The sequence below is a fragment of the Folsomia candida genome, unplaced genomic scaffold, assembly GCF_002217175.1.
Source record: "Folsomia candida strain VU population unplaced genomic scaffold, ASM221717v1 Fcan01_Sc066, whole genome shotgun sequence".
In the NCBI taxonomy this organism is placed as follows: Eukaryota; Metazoa; Arthropoda; class Collembola; order Entomobryomorpha; family Isotomidae; genus Folsomia; species Folsomia candida.
Genome location: NW_019091258.1, coordinates 255,887 through 271,741, shown reverse-complemented (window position 1 = coordinate 271,741; position 15,855 = coordinate 255,887). Strand labels below are relative to the sequence as shown.

The following is a 15,855-nucleotide window of genomic DNA, read 5'->3' as shown; positions in this document are numbered from 1 at the left end:
AATTGATAATAATTTTGTGTAACATTTTTTTAGATATAAAGTTAAAATCAATTATTTTGTCAACGCCAAAGAATATAATAAATTATGCGACTGAAAGCGTGTCTTCCAGAGTATGAAAACGGTTTGATTTGGGCTATGGTTTGTAAAATATATTTTATTACCATAACCATACTATGCAAAAATATAGATATGCATGTATGTATACTGACTTGTAAAATGTTTCAAGAGATTCTGGACCTATTTCTTCTAACAATTGTGGGGAGGTGGTATTCTCTGAGCGAAAACAACCTTGGATGTCACACCCGCTAATTGATTTTGCTGCGCAGCTTTTCATATTTTGAGTCCAATTTCGAAAATATATTTCCATCTTAGAAATAAAATATTACAATTGTTCCCGGAATGTCTTTTCATGATCACAGTTATGTCGATTAAAGCTATTTTATAAATTCTGGATTATTTAGCTATTTTAAATTTAAATTCTGTAAATATCCAAGTACTTGTTCACTTCCTGGTCTTTTTTTCTTCTCATCTAAACACTTTCTAGCTAATTTGTAAACCGAGTCGCACTCAACCGCGTCAACGCCTCTCGCTTTTGGATCGATAAACGGAGAAATGTCGTCATCCTCGACTAGTTCGTCTAAATAAGTAACAATGTCATTTCCTTCTCTGGTTTCGTCATAGGGTGGGAGACCAGTTAGCAATTCAAGAATAATCTAATCAAAATTGAAATCGCTATACATGACTTGAAATTACAGTTACACGATTATAATCTTTTAACCTCACCACTCCAAAACTGAAAATGTCCATTTTTGGTGATATGTCACCCCGGAAAGCTTCAGGTGCCATATACGCAGACGTCCCGAAAATTGTAGACGTTAAGGCAGAAGTCTGATTGGAAGATGATAGGGATTTTGCCAAACCAAAATCGCCAATCTGTCGCAAAATAAAATAAAGGATGGAATATTATGCACGTAAGTGGCATTAGTGGCAGATTTGGGATTACCCTTGGGGATAAGTTATCGCTCAACAAAATATTAGCCGACTTTATATCTCGGTGAATCAACGGTGTGTCTCTTGCCGTATGAAGATATAGAATCCCTTTCGCTACGCCCGACAAAATTGATACTCGTTTCCTCCACTCTAATCGATTCGGCTCGTTTTGTAACATATCCAACAAAGACCCATTTGACATGTACTCATAAATTAAGCAATACTGTGGTCCATTCGTACAATATCCGATGAGACAAAGTAGGTTTTCGTGTCGATACCTGCAATTTTTTTAATAGCCATTATATTTACGAATCTTTATTTTCATTTGATTTCACTTACTCTGAGAGTACCCTAATCTCGGTCAAGAACTGGTCCTCCACAACGGAGCATACTGGATTAAGCAACTTGATCGCCAACATAGGTCCCCCATTTCTTGTCAAATCCATTTTATACACGGTCCCAAAAGCTCCATGACCAATGCAGAATTCCTGGTGAAAGTTTTTCGTAACAGCTTCGATTACCGCGATATGAAACGGGATCAAGTTTCCTTGTGAGGAATCGTGATTATTGAGTCGTTCTAATACGTCTTGTAACCGATCTGCCGACCCATCAGCCCCACCACTAGCAGCAAGGTCCGTCATTGTATTTTCTTCACAATCCGGCTTCACTCTTGCGGCAGGTCCGTTGTCTGGCCGTTGGGGAGGTTCTTCCCCCAGTATTTCAGTCGCTACGTAGTCCGCGGCACGAAAGAGGTTGCACTGGATAAGGAGATGTAGCAGTGTTTCTGCCGTAGGTCGATTTTTTCCGGAAGTTGACCATTCGTCAAGAAGAATTTCGCCTGCATAATAGCAATTAACCTTTCAAAATGACATTGATAATAAGATTCGAATAGTATTTTAACTACCCACCACCATATGCCCCAGTTTTTCTGGCGTGTCGTTCCACAAGGAAGACATCCTCAGCGGAGTACTTGCTACTTCCGGTTGGATTCAGTTCTGACGGGATGCGACACATGAGCTTCTTCCAGGATTCGTCCAAATCCAATATCTAGGCAATAATTATGCAACCTAAGTCTCTTCACCCATTTGACAATTACAATTGTATTATTAAAATGAATTTAAAATTTAAATCTTTGTTTACCTGACCGAGTTTTATGCGGAAGCTGGCTGGAAGTTTTCGTAATTCGACTCCAGCAAATGATACACCGGCCATAATCACAATTTAACATCTATATATACTTAATATTAAAATATTAAAAAATTAAATATAAAATATAATTAACTTTCATGCAACTTCAAGTGAAGAATAAATCTAAACAGCACAGAGCTGTATAAAGTGTATCAAGTTCAAGTCCAATGAGCAGCCGCCACTACAAAACGTGGATTCTGGATTCTCGTTTTTCTGACTGACGTCGCAATTTTGCGAAATATTTGGCAATCTTTCGACGTTTGGAGTTTGTTGATTTCGTTGGATCGAAGAAGGACAATTAGCATTAGTTAACATCACATTAGCTATTATCAATTAGTGTTGTAGTACTAAATTTTTCGCTGTAATCCAATTTGTAGTTTACAACTACCATACACGAACCGGTCAAATCAAGTCATTTTATAAGTTAAGGACAGCTGGAGGTCATCGAGTTTCATTAATGTAAATTATCTACAATTAAATAAGTAATCTAGCGACATGGGAAAAGATTCAAAACAGCGGACGAAAGGTGGTGTCCAGGTGAATGATCAACATTTATATGAGATCAGTCAGATTACAAATGACATAAAGTTAATCTCTACATAATTAAGCCAGTAGTAAATTCAATATTAATTGGAATGCAAATTAATAACATAAATTATGTTTTGTAGCCATCAAATTCGAGTCGTACAGCGGAACTCCTTCACAAAACAGGATCCTCTGGTGGGGGCAGCCTCTCATTTCTGTCTGCAGCGGCGGAAGCACATTTGGAATTTGGCGTAAAGCCACCAACCACCGTCTTGACTAGTTTGTTGATTGATGACGATCTTCCCCCTGAGGTCCGTATGGTGTTTAGAAAATTACAGAAAAAAGATGCAGTAACCAAAATTAAGGTAATTTAGCAGGTTTTTTATTATTAAAGTTGGAAAGATGAAAGATTGTTATTTTACTGTATAAAACTCTGAAATACAAATTTCGTTACGTAGGCATTGGCCGAATTAGCCCAAATTCTTGGGGCCCCACCCCCCGCTCAAACAGACTCACCTTCAACGTCCCGAGAGCCTTCGAGGGAACGACCACGCATGAGTCGCGAAGAATTGGAAGACTTATCCAAAATATTGCTACCTCATTGGGTCAAAGCGTATCAAAAGTTAGTTTTGGACGATTCTAGAAAAGTACGTGAACAAGCGCAACTCACGTTGACACAACTTTGCAAAAATGTGGGGAGGAATTTAGCTCCGTACTTGAAACAGTTGATGCCGTCGTGGTATTTGGTGCAGAATGATTTGTACAGTCCGGTCGCATCTGCTGGGAAGAAGTCGTTCCTCACGGTCTTTCCATCAGAAACCAAACAGTTGGATGTGATAAAATTTTGCAATGAGGAGATTATGCGGATGATGGTGGATCATTTGCAAGGTGTATTCCGTGGTGGAAAGGAAGAACAGGTTTGAAAACGCTAACCATTCAAATAAATTTTGATTGTGATCAATTTTTGTAATCTCTGCTGTGTAGGGTACTGGGTTTAAGGATAAAAAACAGAAAGGGAAAAAGAAAACTGGACAAACTGACGTTCCACTCCAATCAGAGGGAAATGTTTTGCCTGAAACTAGTGCTGCTGCTGACGAGGCAGGGTCAACTTCGACAAGGTCAGGACCAGATCGAGGGGATGGAGAATCATACGCCATGAGAATTACTTGCGCTTCCCTCCAATCTTTAAAAACACTTATTGATCAAGGTCTCATTAATTATGAAACGTTGGATGAAGTATTTGGTAGTCGTGGTTTATTTTGGTGTGGGGCTGATGTGACGAAAGAATTATTGGTGAGTTTACGGTTACAACTCCAACTTTATATAAATACAAAGATGGAGATTCACGAAAATGTGTATATTTGAAGGTCCGAAGACATATGTACGACATTTTATCCTCATTGACGAAATATCTCCAGATAGCAAATCAAACTGAACCTGGTAGCAGTAGAAATTTGTCTGCACAAGAAGACAACACGACAACAAACGCTCAACAGTTTATCATCCCTTCCGACAAGTGCACAAAATTCATCAACGCAGCTCTATCTTCGAATCAGAAAGAAACTCTGCCCAATCTTTGGAACACATTTCTCCTCCTCACCCTCAACGGCGTCTTGTCTGACATTCATCTTGCGAGGAAACAACTGCTTACGTGTTGCAAGAATGGATTTTATGGCAATGCTAGCCAAATTGGATCCAGTGTTCTTCCCTTGTTGGCCAGAATTTGGGAAGGATTTGCTCAGGATGATAATTCAAAGCAGGAATTTTCTCATGACATAATTTCCTCCACAATTACGGGGTACGGAAATGAAAGATCCCTCTTTGAAAAAGCGTCCATTGCGAGAACGTTGGTTGAAATTGTGGCCTTTCTCTCCAACCATGAAGTCATTGAAATGAGACCCGTGTATCAATTTATATTTTCCAATCTGTCCGACTTGACATCTGATTTTGCCCAACTGCACGGAAATCTGATTAAGGATCAAGATTATTATGATGGATTAATTGAATTCGGGTTTGAAAATAGTTCTCGTGAAGTTTTCAACTCGAAAGAGTTTGGTAATTTTCTTGTCAATTTGTGCGTATTGCACGATGCTAAATCATCAATGCAAAATCAAAAACCTGCCGGAGCATTTCGAAGGAAAAGGGTTCAATTCCGAGGAGAAGACGAGTCTTCTGATAATATTGGCAGTGGTGATCAAGCAGAAGGAGAAAATAAGCCTAGTCTGGATTTCTCGTCACTTTCTGATCAAAAGCAACAATTTCTTCAAACAGTGATCAAGCGACTAGTTCAAGAATCAGCTTACAAACCGGTGACTGTACTCTCCAAAAAATTCAAGGATAAGAGAATTTGGACTGGAATTAGCATCATTGACGTTGACCTTTCATCGGAAGAAGATAAATTAACACGACTTCAAGTCTATTTGGAATTGATTAACGTATATCCCGAGGTTCCAGTTTTACTCGGAAAATTCTCTGACGAATTTGAAAACTTTCAAGATCCTTCAGATTTTAAACAGTTCCTAAAAGAGTTGAGTCTATATACGCACCTCCAACCCATCAAGAGGTGGGTGCGGATGCCACATTTCACAGGAATCGTGGAAAGTCTCCTACTCGCCGGAAGTTTGGATGAATCCGAACTTCAAACAATTTTAAAGTTTGTCTTCCGTGACCTATTTCCGCAAGAGTTCGTTTCTTCAATTATCGGCACTATGACAGAGAGAATAGGACGGGACCCAACTTTTTCGGATGACCTTTCCCACATTTTGGTTTCTTCCAACTTTAGAGCAGATTTGACTCAGATTTACAAGTATGTTTATCTAAATCTGTATAAAATCTAAATCTGTATAAAATATTATCTAATCTGTTGCTTACATAAATTTAACTGTATTCATAAAGTTTTTAATGGCCTGTGTTCCATAGGTATTACTGGGAATCATACTTTCTCAAGAGCGTCCTTTCTATGGTCGAATCCTCGGATTTGGAATTGATTGAAACCGTGTGTTTCAGAAATTTGGGAAAGCTCGATCTCACCGATGTGGCCCAGATTCTAGAGAAATATTTGGAATCTTGTGATAAAACAAAGCAAATTGACATTCTTATCGATATCAATAAACGACTTGGATTCTCAGGAGAAATTCTGCAACCACTGCCACACGCACAACTTAAAGTCAAAGCAGACTTGCTTGCTTTCCTTGGCATGAGCTACTCTCATGAAATATCGGCCGATGGACTGGACCAAGTCCCAAAGTTTTCAAAGATTCACCGATCTGCAATTTCTAAAGCGATCTTTAAGGGAAAATTAATCCTGGATTCAAGTTTGGCTACACCTTCGGACCTGATTGTACCCCTCCTCAATGTGATATATGCTCAAGGCTTGGCCCGAGTGTGGGATGAAGTTGAAAAATCATCATATTTTGAAATTATGAATAGAGAGTTAACCAATGAGCTTGACATGGTCAGCTCAAGACTTACAGAGAAGATCTATGAAGACAAGAACGCCTGGAAAATTTTGTGGAATGAGGTGAGCAACATGGAGACATCTTCACATTCTTCGTCGTCGGGGGCCGATCCACTCTGGCAGAGCCGACTTCCTCTCCGAATTCTAAGAGATTATTGTCACAAAGCGGAGTTAACGAGTGGCCTTAAGAAGACTAAATTGTCACCTACACCTCCAATTGGAGAGGAGACGATTCAAGACCAAGTGTCGCAAGTGCTGCGAGATTTCTCTCAAAATCTGTTCAAAGTAAAGGAAATAATTTCTTGGCTGACAGAAAAGAGAGTTAAACAACCCGAACTGTTTGAATTCGAATCTCTCTTCAAGAACATAAAGAATAAAACTTTGGTCAACAAGTTGCTCATAATTACGACAGAGCTGATGTCTCGGGCAGAAAAAGATGACGAAATTACGGAAGAATTTCTCAGCTTGGGTGCCTGTTGGATAGCGGCATGGCTCAAGCAGACGAAATATATCAACATCAATTCGAAGCTGCAGCTCCTGTGGGTCTCCAATCTGGCCAAGGCGGTCAGTGTTTGCAGCAACAGGGCGAGAAATTTGGAACAACTCTGTCCAAAATTTGTCCAGGAGTTCATCGAGTTTCATTCAAGTCAGCTCTACCCCGTGATTTACTCCATTTTTGTTCAATTGAATGAAGAAGTCGTGTCGCACAATTTTTGGACGTTACAAACTCTTTTGTACGTGTCAAAAGCGTTCGTGACTTGTCCCTCGAATACGCTGGCGTATATTGAACCAGATGGGGTTAAGTTGTGTGAAGTTTTTGGAAAGATTTTGGGCGATGGGGTTTCATTACCGGCAAGGTATGCAGCTCATTCTTTGTTTGTGCAACGTTATGGAACGTAATATACATATGTAAACCAATTACTAACTCTAAATATTTTGTTGTTTTGTAGGATCACAGCCTACAGAATTCTAAAGAAAGTTCGATACGACCGAAGTGGAGAGGGAGATTTGCCCATTGTTCCTCCCGTGATTGGAAATGTTATCAAGGCATTGTTGGATACGTTGAATCGCGACGGGACAAATAATGATGTAATGATTTCATATCTGCTCATTTGGGACGCTTTACTAAAAATTCAGCAAGGATCCAACGAATTCGCTACATACGTTAGGTGCGTCGTCGTCATAATTTAAAGTGGACATGGGTTATTTCTAATTATATATTATGTTTTGCTATATAGGGATCAGGAATTTCTTCTCACCCCGTTTTTGAACACACTCTTCTTTTCTGAACACATTTCTCTAGAGAACGCAAACCCAAAACATTTTGAAAAAGAGTTGAACTTGAACCCCGATTCTCCCGTGAATCTGTTACAATTATCCTGCTCTGTGGTGCAAAGAACGCTAAGAAACTTGCCTTACACAGTGAGATGGTGGTGGAATAATCAAGTCACAAGACAGCGAGATCGTGTATTTGTGGAAAAATTTATTGTCAAGTATTTATCCAGCAAATTGGCTGCGGAAGAGTTGAGTAGTGTGAAGTTGAGGGAAGGAGTTGATGATAACGTGACGGTAATTTTTACTGGTTTAATTGTTTGCCAATGATTTGATTATTAATTAAAATATCCACCATGTTAAACACAGGTTCATTGTCATTCTGGATGCAACGAGCTAATTGCTCACTACAGAATTGAAGAAACAAATGTTACTCTCACTGTCAGTCTCCCTCTAAACCATCCCCTGGGTCCCGTAACTGTAAAGATTAGTGATAAAAAACTTCACGGGAAAATTAGCCATTTACTCAATACAAGATCGCACTCTTTATCGGCCGGATTAAAATTATGGAAGGAAAATTTGGATGGACTATACAAAGATGGTGAGGAAAACAGTTCTTGAATTTACTATTAAAATTAATAAACTCGAATTACAATAGTATTTTTATCGTTTCAGTGGACGAGTGTGCCATCTGCTTCTTCATTTTACACAACGTAACTAAACAAATTCCAAAATTGGCATGTAAAACATGCAAAAAGAAGTTTCATGCGGCCTGTCTCTACAAATGGTTCAGCACCAGCAACAAGTCCGAATGCCCCCTGTGCCGAAATTTGTTTTAAAAAATGGTTTCAACTGTTACTGCTACTTTGTTGAAAATATTTCTCTTTGTTAAGTTTGATCCAATTTTGTTAACCATATCCTCCAGGATTGGGATTAACATGTCTATTTTCTCAAAATTATTCTTACATATCACGCAAAATTAACTGTTAATCATAATAGTCTAAGATGTGTGTAAAAATCTTCTCGACATTAAAAATACATCCCTACTCGAACAAGTTGTTAATTTTTGTACATCACCTCCAATCATTGTCAAGTCCTGAATGAAATGACGCATAATTGCAGAGTTCAAACACAAGTTGACGATCTTGTCTGAGAATGCTGGCTAATGGCAAATAATAATAATCATCAATTTTTAGTAGTTATTTAAAATGTTCTGTACGACCAGTACGTAGTTTAGTAGAAAGTTATTATTCAGGAGGATAGAAAACGAGTCTATAGTTTGTCAGATATTTTTCACTACATTCATAAATACGTACTTTTGTTGATCTTCTTTTTATGGTTTCTCAATAGGAATGCGATTACCAGTCAAAACTTGACTTCATTACAACGAGATAAGTATTTTGTGCTGCTCATCCGTCTGTCGAGTCGATCTAATCATGTCGAGATGCAGACACCTGCATATAAATGCATGCATTAAAAAATTGCGTTACTTTGCAGCCGTTTTTTGTTCTTTCTGTAAATCGTAAATATAAAGTTTTGAGTAGATTTGTAATGTGCTGTTTGTTGTATTTTTAAATATTGTACCAATTTATTGCTAGACTATAATTGTTTAATGAATTGAAATGCACAAATATGCAAATATTGTGGTCTCATTGACGGATGCATGCATTTCCTCTCCGTTTAGTTCAAGGGCGACAAGATAGGGATCTGTGTCGGATGTTCCTGTCGGTCGTAAGAAAATATTTGCTATTTGTTCTTCGCTCTTTGTGTCGATTGTGGTATTTTTGCAGTGATAAATTGTATGTAAGTGACAGACGTTGTAATCTAGATCATTCATATATTGAGATTTCAAGAGATTTGAGACTGATATGTACGTATTTGCGTCCGGTGAAAGACACCATCATTCATTTTTCCTGTATGAATTGTTTTACACAATATGTATTGCTCTACTATCTTAATTCTCAACCTGCTTCGTTTTAATTAAGTGAGACCATTATCACTTCTCCGAGATTTCAATCAAACCAAGATTTTACTTTTAAACTCTTTTCCCACAACAAAACCAACAATGCATAATTTGCATTTTATTCTAGACTTTTATTACTAAAATAAAATCAAATTGAATGGAGGACTTGCAACATTTCTCAGGAAAGTGACGAGAAAATTCAAGGTTTGGACCACACAGGAAAGTTATCAAGCTTTATTTTTTATGAGGAATACTTGTCAATTGAGGGTATAAAACAAAGTGATTTTTTATGTCGCATTATATGTAAGCGAGATTAAATATGTCACAGTGAGTATGTCAAAATACAGTGGTTTTTTTTTGTTGCGTATGAATTTCGATATCCGGTTAGGTTTACTTTACTCAAAGCGTCCAATATGGTACAATTATAATCAGTGCCAATAAAACGCCAACTTCTTTCTCTTATTAGGTTCATTTGGATCTGGTGTGTTTATAATTTGCACAAAAAAGATGGGCCATCATCTTCGATCTTCTTCTTCTTCTTATGATCTGTCCTTATTTACACCACACCACTTTTTGTTTGCATTTGTCTAAAAAGCTTGACATTGGATATGGAATGGACACTAGTGACCCATTCACTTACTCGAATTAAGGAGAGGTCAAACAACAACAATGCTTTCAACTAAATCCGGTTTCATCAGCCAACTTACTTATTACGCACTGTAAATTTAATACGTAACCTTGACTTAAAGAGTCGGCCCGATTTTTGGGAGTGAATTGAATTGGAAAATGCCATCTACGGCGAGAATTTGGAGGGACGACAAGTTTCAGATTATTTATTATTGCTAACATTGCATTTTTTCTTTGAAGATAATCCAAGCGCAGGTGGATTAATTCAGTTAAACCAGTTCTTGTTTGAAATCTGCGCAGATTTCGAGATTAAATTTTGATCCTGTATTTCAAAGCTGTGAATGCGATTCATATGTGTTTTGTCTTGTTGCCAAAATTCGTAATATCTGTTACACCAATGTGTCATGTCCTTGTAGGTGGATGGCGATGGGTGAGGGTCTCGATTCAAAAAGTGAATTGATTGTTGTACATAAACGAACGGTCAATAATTGTTATTACGAGACACTTACTACTTAAAAGGTGGGATGAGTTGGTGGTGTGCTCATCTGCCTAGTAAAATAAATTCATGAATTTAGTGACGCACGGTGAATATGTAGAAAGTAGATACCTTTGTACATGAAATGAATATGAAAATGTGGTTTAGTTTAATATTAAGTAATTAAGCAATTTAATCTATATCAAAGATCAAAAATGTTGATTCAAGTCCACTCTCCAATTATCATTCAAGAATTTATTTGATTGAATGTATGCAAGTGTAAACTGACGATTTTCAACAATTGAATAAGTGCCAGTAAACAGTAACAGAATTTTGTAACAGACACATTTTCCAATAATTTTTCTTGATTCTAGTTTTACTGAGTATTTTCTTTACTCAAAGTTTATTTAATTGAAACGATTAATTTTATTTTAAATTTACTCGAGGCGATTTTCAAACAAAAGTTGACAGTTTATCTTAAAAATTAGTCATGCCAATTGAACGGCTTATTAGATTGGAATGGATACGTTGGAAAGAAAGGGAGGAAAATTGAAGTATAACTTTTACAGTAATTTGTTACTGTACTTGTAAACCCCGAGTGGACGATGGCCGATATTTATGCAAATTTTGACTTGAAAAGTTAATTACTTTTTATTGTAATTATCTATGAGACTGATTTGATTTATTGGATAATTGTGCAAATGTGTGCGAGTAATTGCTGTTTTAATGATAACGACGCGTCGTTATCATTAAAACAGCAATATTCAACGTAAATATGTGTGTACACGTCGCGACGTGTACACACATATTTACGTTGAAACAAAAAATTTGCAATTTGACAATTGAGATCATAATACGCCGCAAATAAATATTTCGCTCATTGTAATAACGACAATTTGGGTTAGATGAGTTTCTAAGTTAGTAGACAAGTTTTCGCAAAATGCTACATTAAAATTTTATAAAATTCGCAAAAAATTCGAAATCCCCGGAACATATTAAACTAAAGTCATGGTCAGACATTCCTCGCAAAAAACTCTTCCTTCTTCCTGTCATCAAATCAGGCAGTGATCATGCCCACCTTGACATTCCGTCCTCACAATCTCTCACAATTAGCAAAAGTGAAAAATCTACGAAAAAAGTCTTCCCTAAACTTAATTTTTTGTTATTTCTTCAAGTCAAATGTCTCTCGAGATGAGATTCACATGTCAAAACTGACCCAGATTATCTCCCTAGCTGGGCAGCACACACCACAATTTGCTCTCTTCTTTGAATCGGAACAACAAAGGAAAGTTCCTTCTTCCGAAATGTCAACTCTGTTATTTATCATCAAGTCTCGCTCGTTGTCCTCGTTCTAATCAGTTCAGCTCATATTTCATCCCCCTCCTCCTCCACCCACCCACGACTACATCTTCCTTATGTACACCACAAAAATAAGAGTAAAAGTCTCTCATTTCACTATTCTTCTTCTTCGAGGCGAGATGCGACAGGCAATCCCAAAAGGAAGGAAGAACTACGTACGATGTACCTAGGATTCATAAAAGTGAATCATCCTCTTTCATCACAAAAAACAATGCGATGTACAATGTGTGTCGTCCTCATGTAATAATCGGCTTTGTTTTTGTTGCCATTGTTGAAATAATTTCGTCGTCGTGGGCAAGCAAGAACAATGCAGTGTCGGTGTGCGTAATGGGTTTGATGTTTTTTTTTTATTTTGTTTTCTTGACTTTGGTACATGATTGCCATCACATAGGTAAAAGTACAGTCATCTCGGGCTTGATGATGCTCAGACGAATTAGTAAACGATGAGCACGGGCGAATAATGGAAAGTAAAGGGCAAAGCGGAATGTCAATTGTTGCCGGAGGTGAATTGTATGTAAATACGTGGTGCATGATATTTAGATTAAAAAATAGATCCGTTTTGTGGGAAATTTGAGACAAATGAAATGTCAAAAATTCGTAATTTCCGTACTCTTTGTGTCGATAATTAATCGGTAATAATTCGAGCGAAAATTTACGCTCGAGATAATGAACTTATGTGCACTGCATTTTGCACATATCATCAGATAAGTAAATGGTTTTTAGTTGCATTTAATTTTTTTTACTGCCACAAAACGCACACTTTGTTCTGCAAGTGTTAATTTAATATGCAGTTTTTGGTGTGTTGGTTTTGCACGCGATTTTATTTATTAAGCTCGTCACAGTTAATCATAGCGTTTACACGAACCTTTGCCATTGAAGACGTGTGTGGGCGGGTGGGTGATAGAGGTTGTGTTTTAATGGATTATTAAATATTTTACACTTGCCCACCAACTTTGTGCAAAAAAAACAACGTTCAAAAATGCCATAGAGTGAGTGAGTGATAAGCAGAGCAGTGAAATTGGGTTAATTTTGCACCACTATATTTTCATTTTCTTGGTTTTATAATGATAATACGCAAAAAAATACTAAACGTTTTTTATGGGATGAAGACGAGCAGAAAAAATATGCGGATTGCTAACAATACTGAGGACATTGTGCTATTAATTAAAATTTCATGGTACCATAAATCACACTGTAACACAGATTCGCGTTTGGATGGAATGACGACAGGAATTAACTCAACGGAAATGTCACCGTACAAATTTGAATATTTTGAAATTATTGCTAATGATTTTGTGAAAATTCAAGGTGAAGGTTAGCTATGTTTGTGGTGGGAATGAAATAAATTCATATTTCACTTGCCGACTTTCCATTTCATTCTGCATGAATAATTTACATGAGAAAGAACATGAAAATTGGTGTGAATATTTTCGAAAAAGAAGACAAAAAGTGTAAAAAAAACCTGCGGAAGAATATTTTTCATATGTAATTTCTGAGAAGATTGAGAATGAAAGTTTTACATATTTTTTGACAAATTGTGGTGCAAAATTCTAGTTGATTGGTCAAGTTCAATTCTTTCTGCAATTGGGAATTGCATTATTTTTATAGATAATCAAATTCTATGTTGCTTTAATTTGTTCTATGGACCAAGTTATGTTATGGACAAAAAGAAAGTTTGTGCACACATATCGCGATATAAAAACTGCATCCCCAGTGCACTGCACAAAATGATGATGCGATTATAATTATATCACGCCCCAGTAAAAATATAAACCAGGATTTAAAAAAAATTGCACACTTTATGCACCTTTACGATGCCTACTGCTTATTCACCTCATCTTCACCCTAATCATATATCATCAGCCATCCATCTAACACTGACACTTGCTCCTGCTGTCATTAAATAGCAACCATAATTAAGTTACGGTTACAGAACCACAACCACAATTAAGGCGAAAGAATACGAAAATTACACATTTTTAAATACGTTCAACTAAATCAACACGACAAGTACCCGCAAAAAATGTATGTAGCAGAATCATTTTTAAACAAATTAAATATGAGCTAATTGAACTTTTGAAATGAAATTTTTCGAATTTTTGCAATAAAAAAATTATATTATGGTTCATAAATGCAATGCAATTTTTCTTGTTTGTTATTCTAATTTACATTAATTATGTATGTGTGTGTACAACTTGAACTTGACCACGAGTGACCGGAAGCTATAATAAAAGTGCATACGACACGCATTAAACAAATACTTGAGTATTTCTCAACTGGTTTTTCATGTAATAAATACGGTTCATTATACTTTTGATACTTGTTACATTTCTTTCAGTAGTTTGGTTGGTGACTTTCGTTCGATCACGTCAGAATTATGTTCGTTCGTGTAATCGTAATATTTGTCTAAACATCATTTCACAAAGGTGCACATGCAAAGATAACTAACAACCTGGTCAACATGAACTTGTCGGCTTAAAGAAATGATTACAAATCAGCAATAACCAACCAACCAACCACTTTCTTCTTTTTGAATTTTTACTCTTATTTTTTTAAACATTTAATCGTTTGTTAGTCTGATGCTCAATAATTATGATAATTGTTAATTATACACATTGACATTTTATAATTCAGTCAGGGGAGAGTTATGGGCAAAGGTTTCGGAAGGCAGGAAAAGAAATCAGGAAAAATCCTTCATTTTCGCCATGCTTATTAAAATATCAAGAATAACAAAATTTGAAATATAAGTTGTCAATAAGAATTAGTTTGATTGATGGAAGGTGAAAATATGTAAGATTGGTCCGAATTTTATGCAAAATGTTTGCCCTTTATGACAAGTGAATCGCCTTAAAAAAGAAAGGGCTTCGGTTTTGTTATATATTTATCGTTCAGAAAAATGGTTTATTTACATTTCAAAAACAGGTTTTTACATATTTTCCACCCGTTTGCACAGTACACATGTCGTCGTCGTTAAAAGAAATTGAGACAATTAGAGAGAATCTTTCACACTTTAATATGCACAATGACATTTTGACATTTGACTTTATGGATTGGATCGTGTCGGTGTCACAAAGTGTCATGCTCGATCAGTGGCTGGCTTGTGAAATGAGAAATGCCACAAAATTTGCAAGTCTTATATGATAACGCATAATTACATTTGTAACATGTGGGATAAAACGTGACTAAAATGATAATTAGTGTAAAAGATCAGATTTGACAATAAAAATTGCTGTAAAAACTTTCTTTTAATTTTTGGTACTAGCAATAAAATGAAATAAATTGTATCACTCTTATCAAAAGGAGAAAACAAAATACAACAATTATAAAACAAAATTGAAATTTTTCTTGTAATGATTTTACGATGCATTTATTTCGACAAATTTATTATTTGGTATGTTACTGGCGAAAAGGGCAGTATTGCAGTTGGTTGTTTGGTATCAGTATCAGACACATGCCGACGATATGTTTAAATCTTAACTTCTTCATCTCTTTTGGTGGTTGTTGCCCATAAAATTTTTTAATTGACGTTTTAATTCATGACGATAAAAAAGAAGTTGTCCGTTCTGTGTACCTGAATTATTTTATTTATGCGTCTGCTACTGACATTATCGCGTCTTCTGCTGCTTGGGGTGAGAGAGAGAAAAAAGTGTGTGCATGCATTTTTGAAAAAAAATGTGTACAAATTTTGATTTTGTTACACTATAGATCCTCCTCCTCCCAATTTGAAAAAGGTGGTGGCGTAGTTAAAAGCTCATCACTCATTTTTCCTTACTCGCGACCAACCACTCTTTCTTCCGTTTTTATTGGTGGTGGTGGTGGTATCATGAAAAATCAAAAGTCAATGTCAAAATTGAAGCTCTACTTCTCATGAAGTGAGTGATAGATAAGAGAGTCTAGAGAAGATAAGTAGTAGTAAAAATATGTGTAAAAAGTATATAGTGAAGAGCAATAAGTAAGTATTATAGGAAAAAGCTGGCACGTAATTTTACACCACTTTTA

General features: G+C 36.4%; 2 protein-coding genes and 1 long non-coding RNA gene across 4 annotated transcripts; 1 reads left to right on the top strand and 2 right to left on the bottom strand.

Moving 5' to 3' along the window:
- Positions 1-327: 327 nt before the first annotated feature.
- Positions 328-2,329, bottom strand: LOC110862708 (interleukin-1 receptor-associated kinase 4). 2 transcript variants are annotated; one of them, XM_022111919.2, is made up of 6 exons: positions 2,131-2,325; positions 1,899-2,037; positions 1,330-1,828; positions 1,004-1,268; positions 784-933; positions 328-713 (listed from the first exon to the last, which is right to left on the bottom strand). In XM_022111919.2, exons 1-6 carry the CDS (start codon positions 2,200-2,202, stop codon positions 462-464), a joined length of 1,377 nt encoding a protein of 458 aa, XP_021967611.1. In that variant the 5' UTR covers positions 2,203-2,325; the 3' UTR covers positions 328-461. The 2 variants fall into 2 exon arrangements, with proteins under 2 accessions (XP_021967611.1, XP_035701706.1); XM_035845813.1 differs by having other exon boundaries at positions 594-732; positions 2,131-2,329.
- Positions 2,330-2,451: 122 nt separating this feature from the next.
- On the top strand, positions 2,452-8,495 carry LOC110862701. Its single transcript, XM_022111912.2, has 10 exons — positions 2,452-2,715; positions 2,847-3,068; positions 3,162-3,620; positions 3,688-3,996; positions 4,071-5,509; positions 5,623-7,017; positions 7,111-7,329; positions 7,399-7,729; positions 7,802-8,033; positions 8,108-8,495. Exons 1-10 carry the CDS (start codon positions 2,674-2,676, stop codon positions 8,269-8,271), a joined length of 4,812 nt encoding a protein of 1,603 aa, XP_021967604.1. The 5' UTR covers positions 2,452-2,673; the 3' UTR covers positions 8,272-8,495.
- A 1,705-nt stretch (positions 8,496-10,200) lies between these two features.
- LOC118433660 lies at positions 10,201-11,023 on the bottom strand. The gene is made up of 2 exons (XR_004833497.1): positions 10,532-11,023; positions 10,201-10,460 (listed from the first exon to the last, which is right to left on the bottom strand). It is a non-coding gene; the product is annotated as an uncharacterized LOC118433660 (long non-coding RNA).
- Between the last annotated feature and the right edge of the window lie 4,832 nt (positions 11,024-15,855).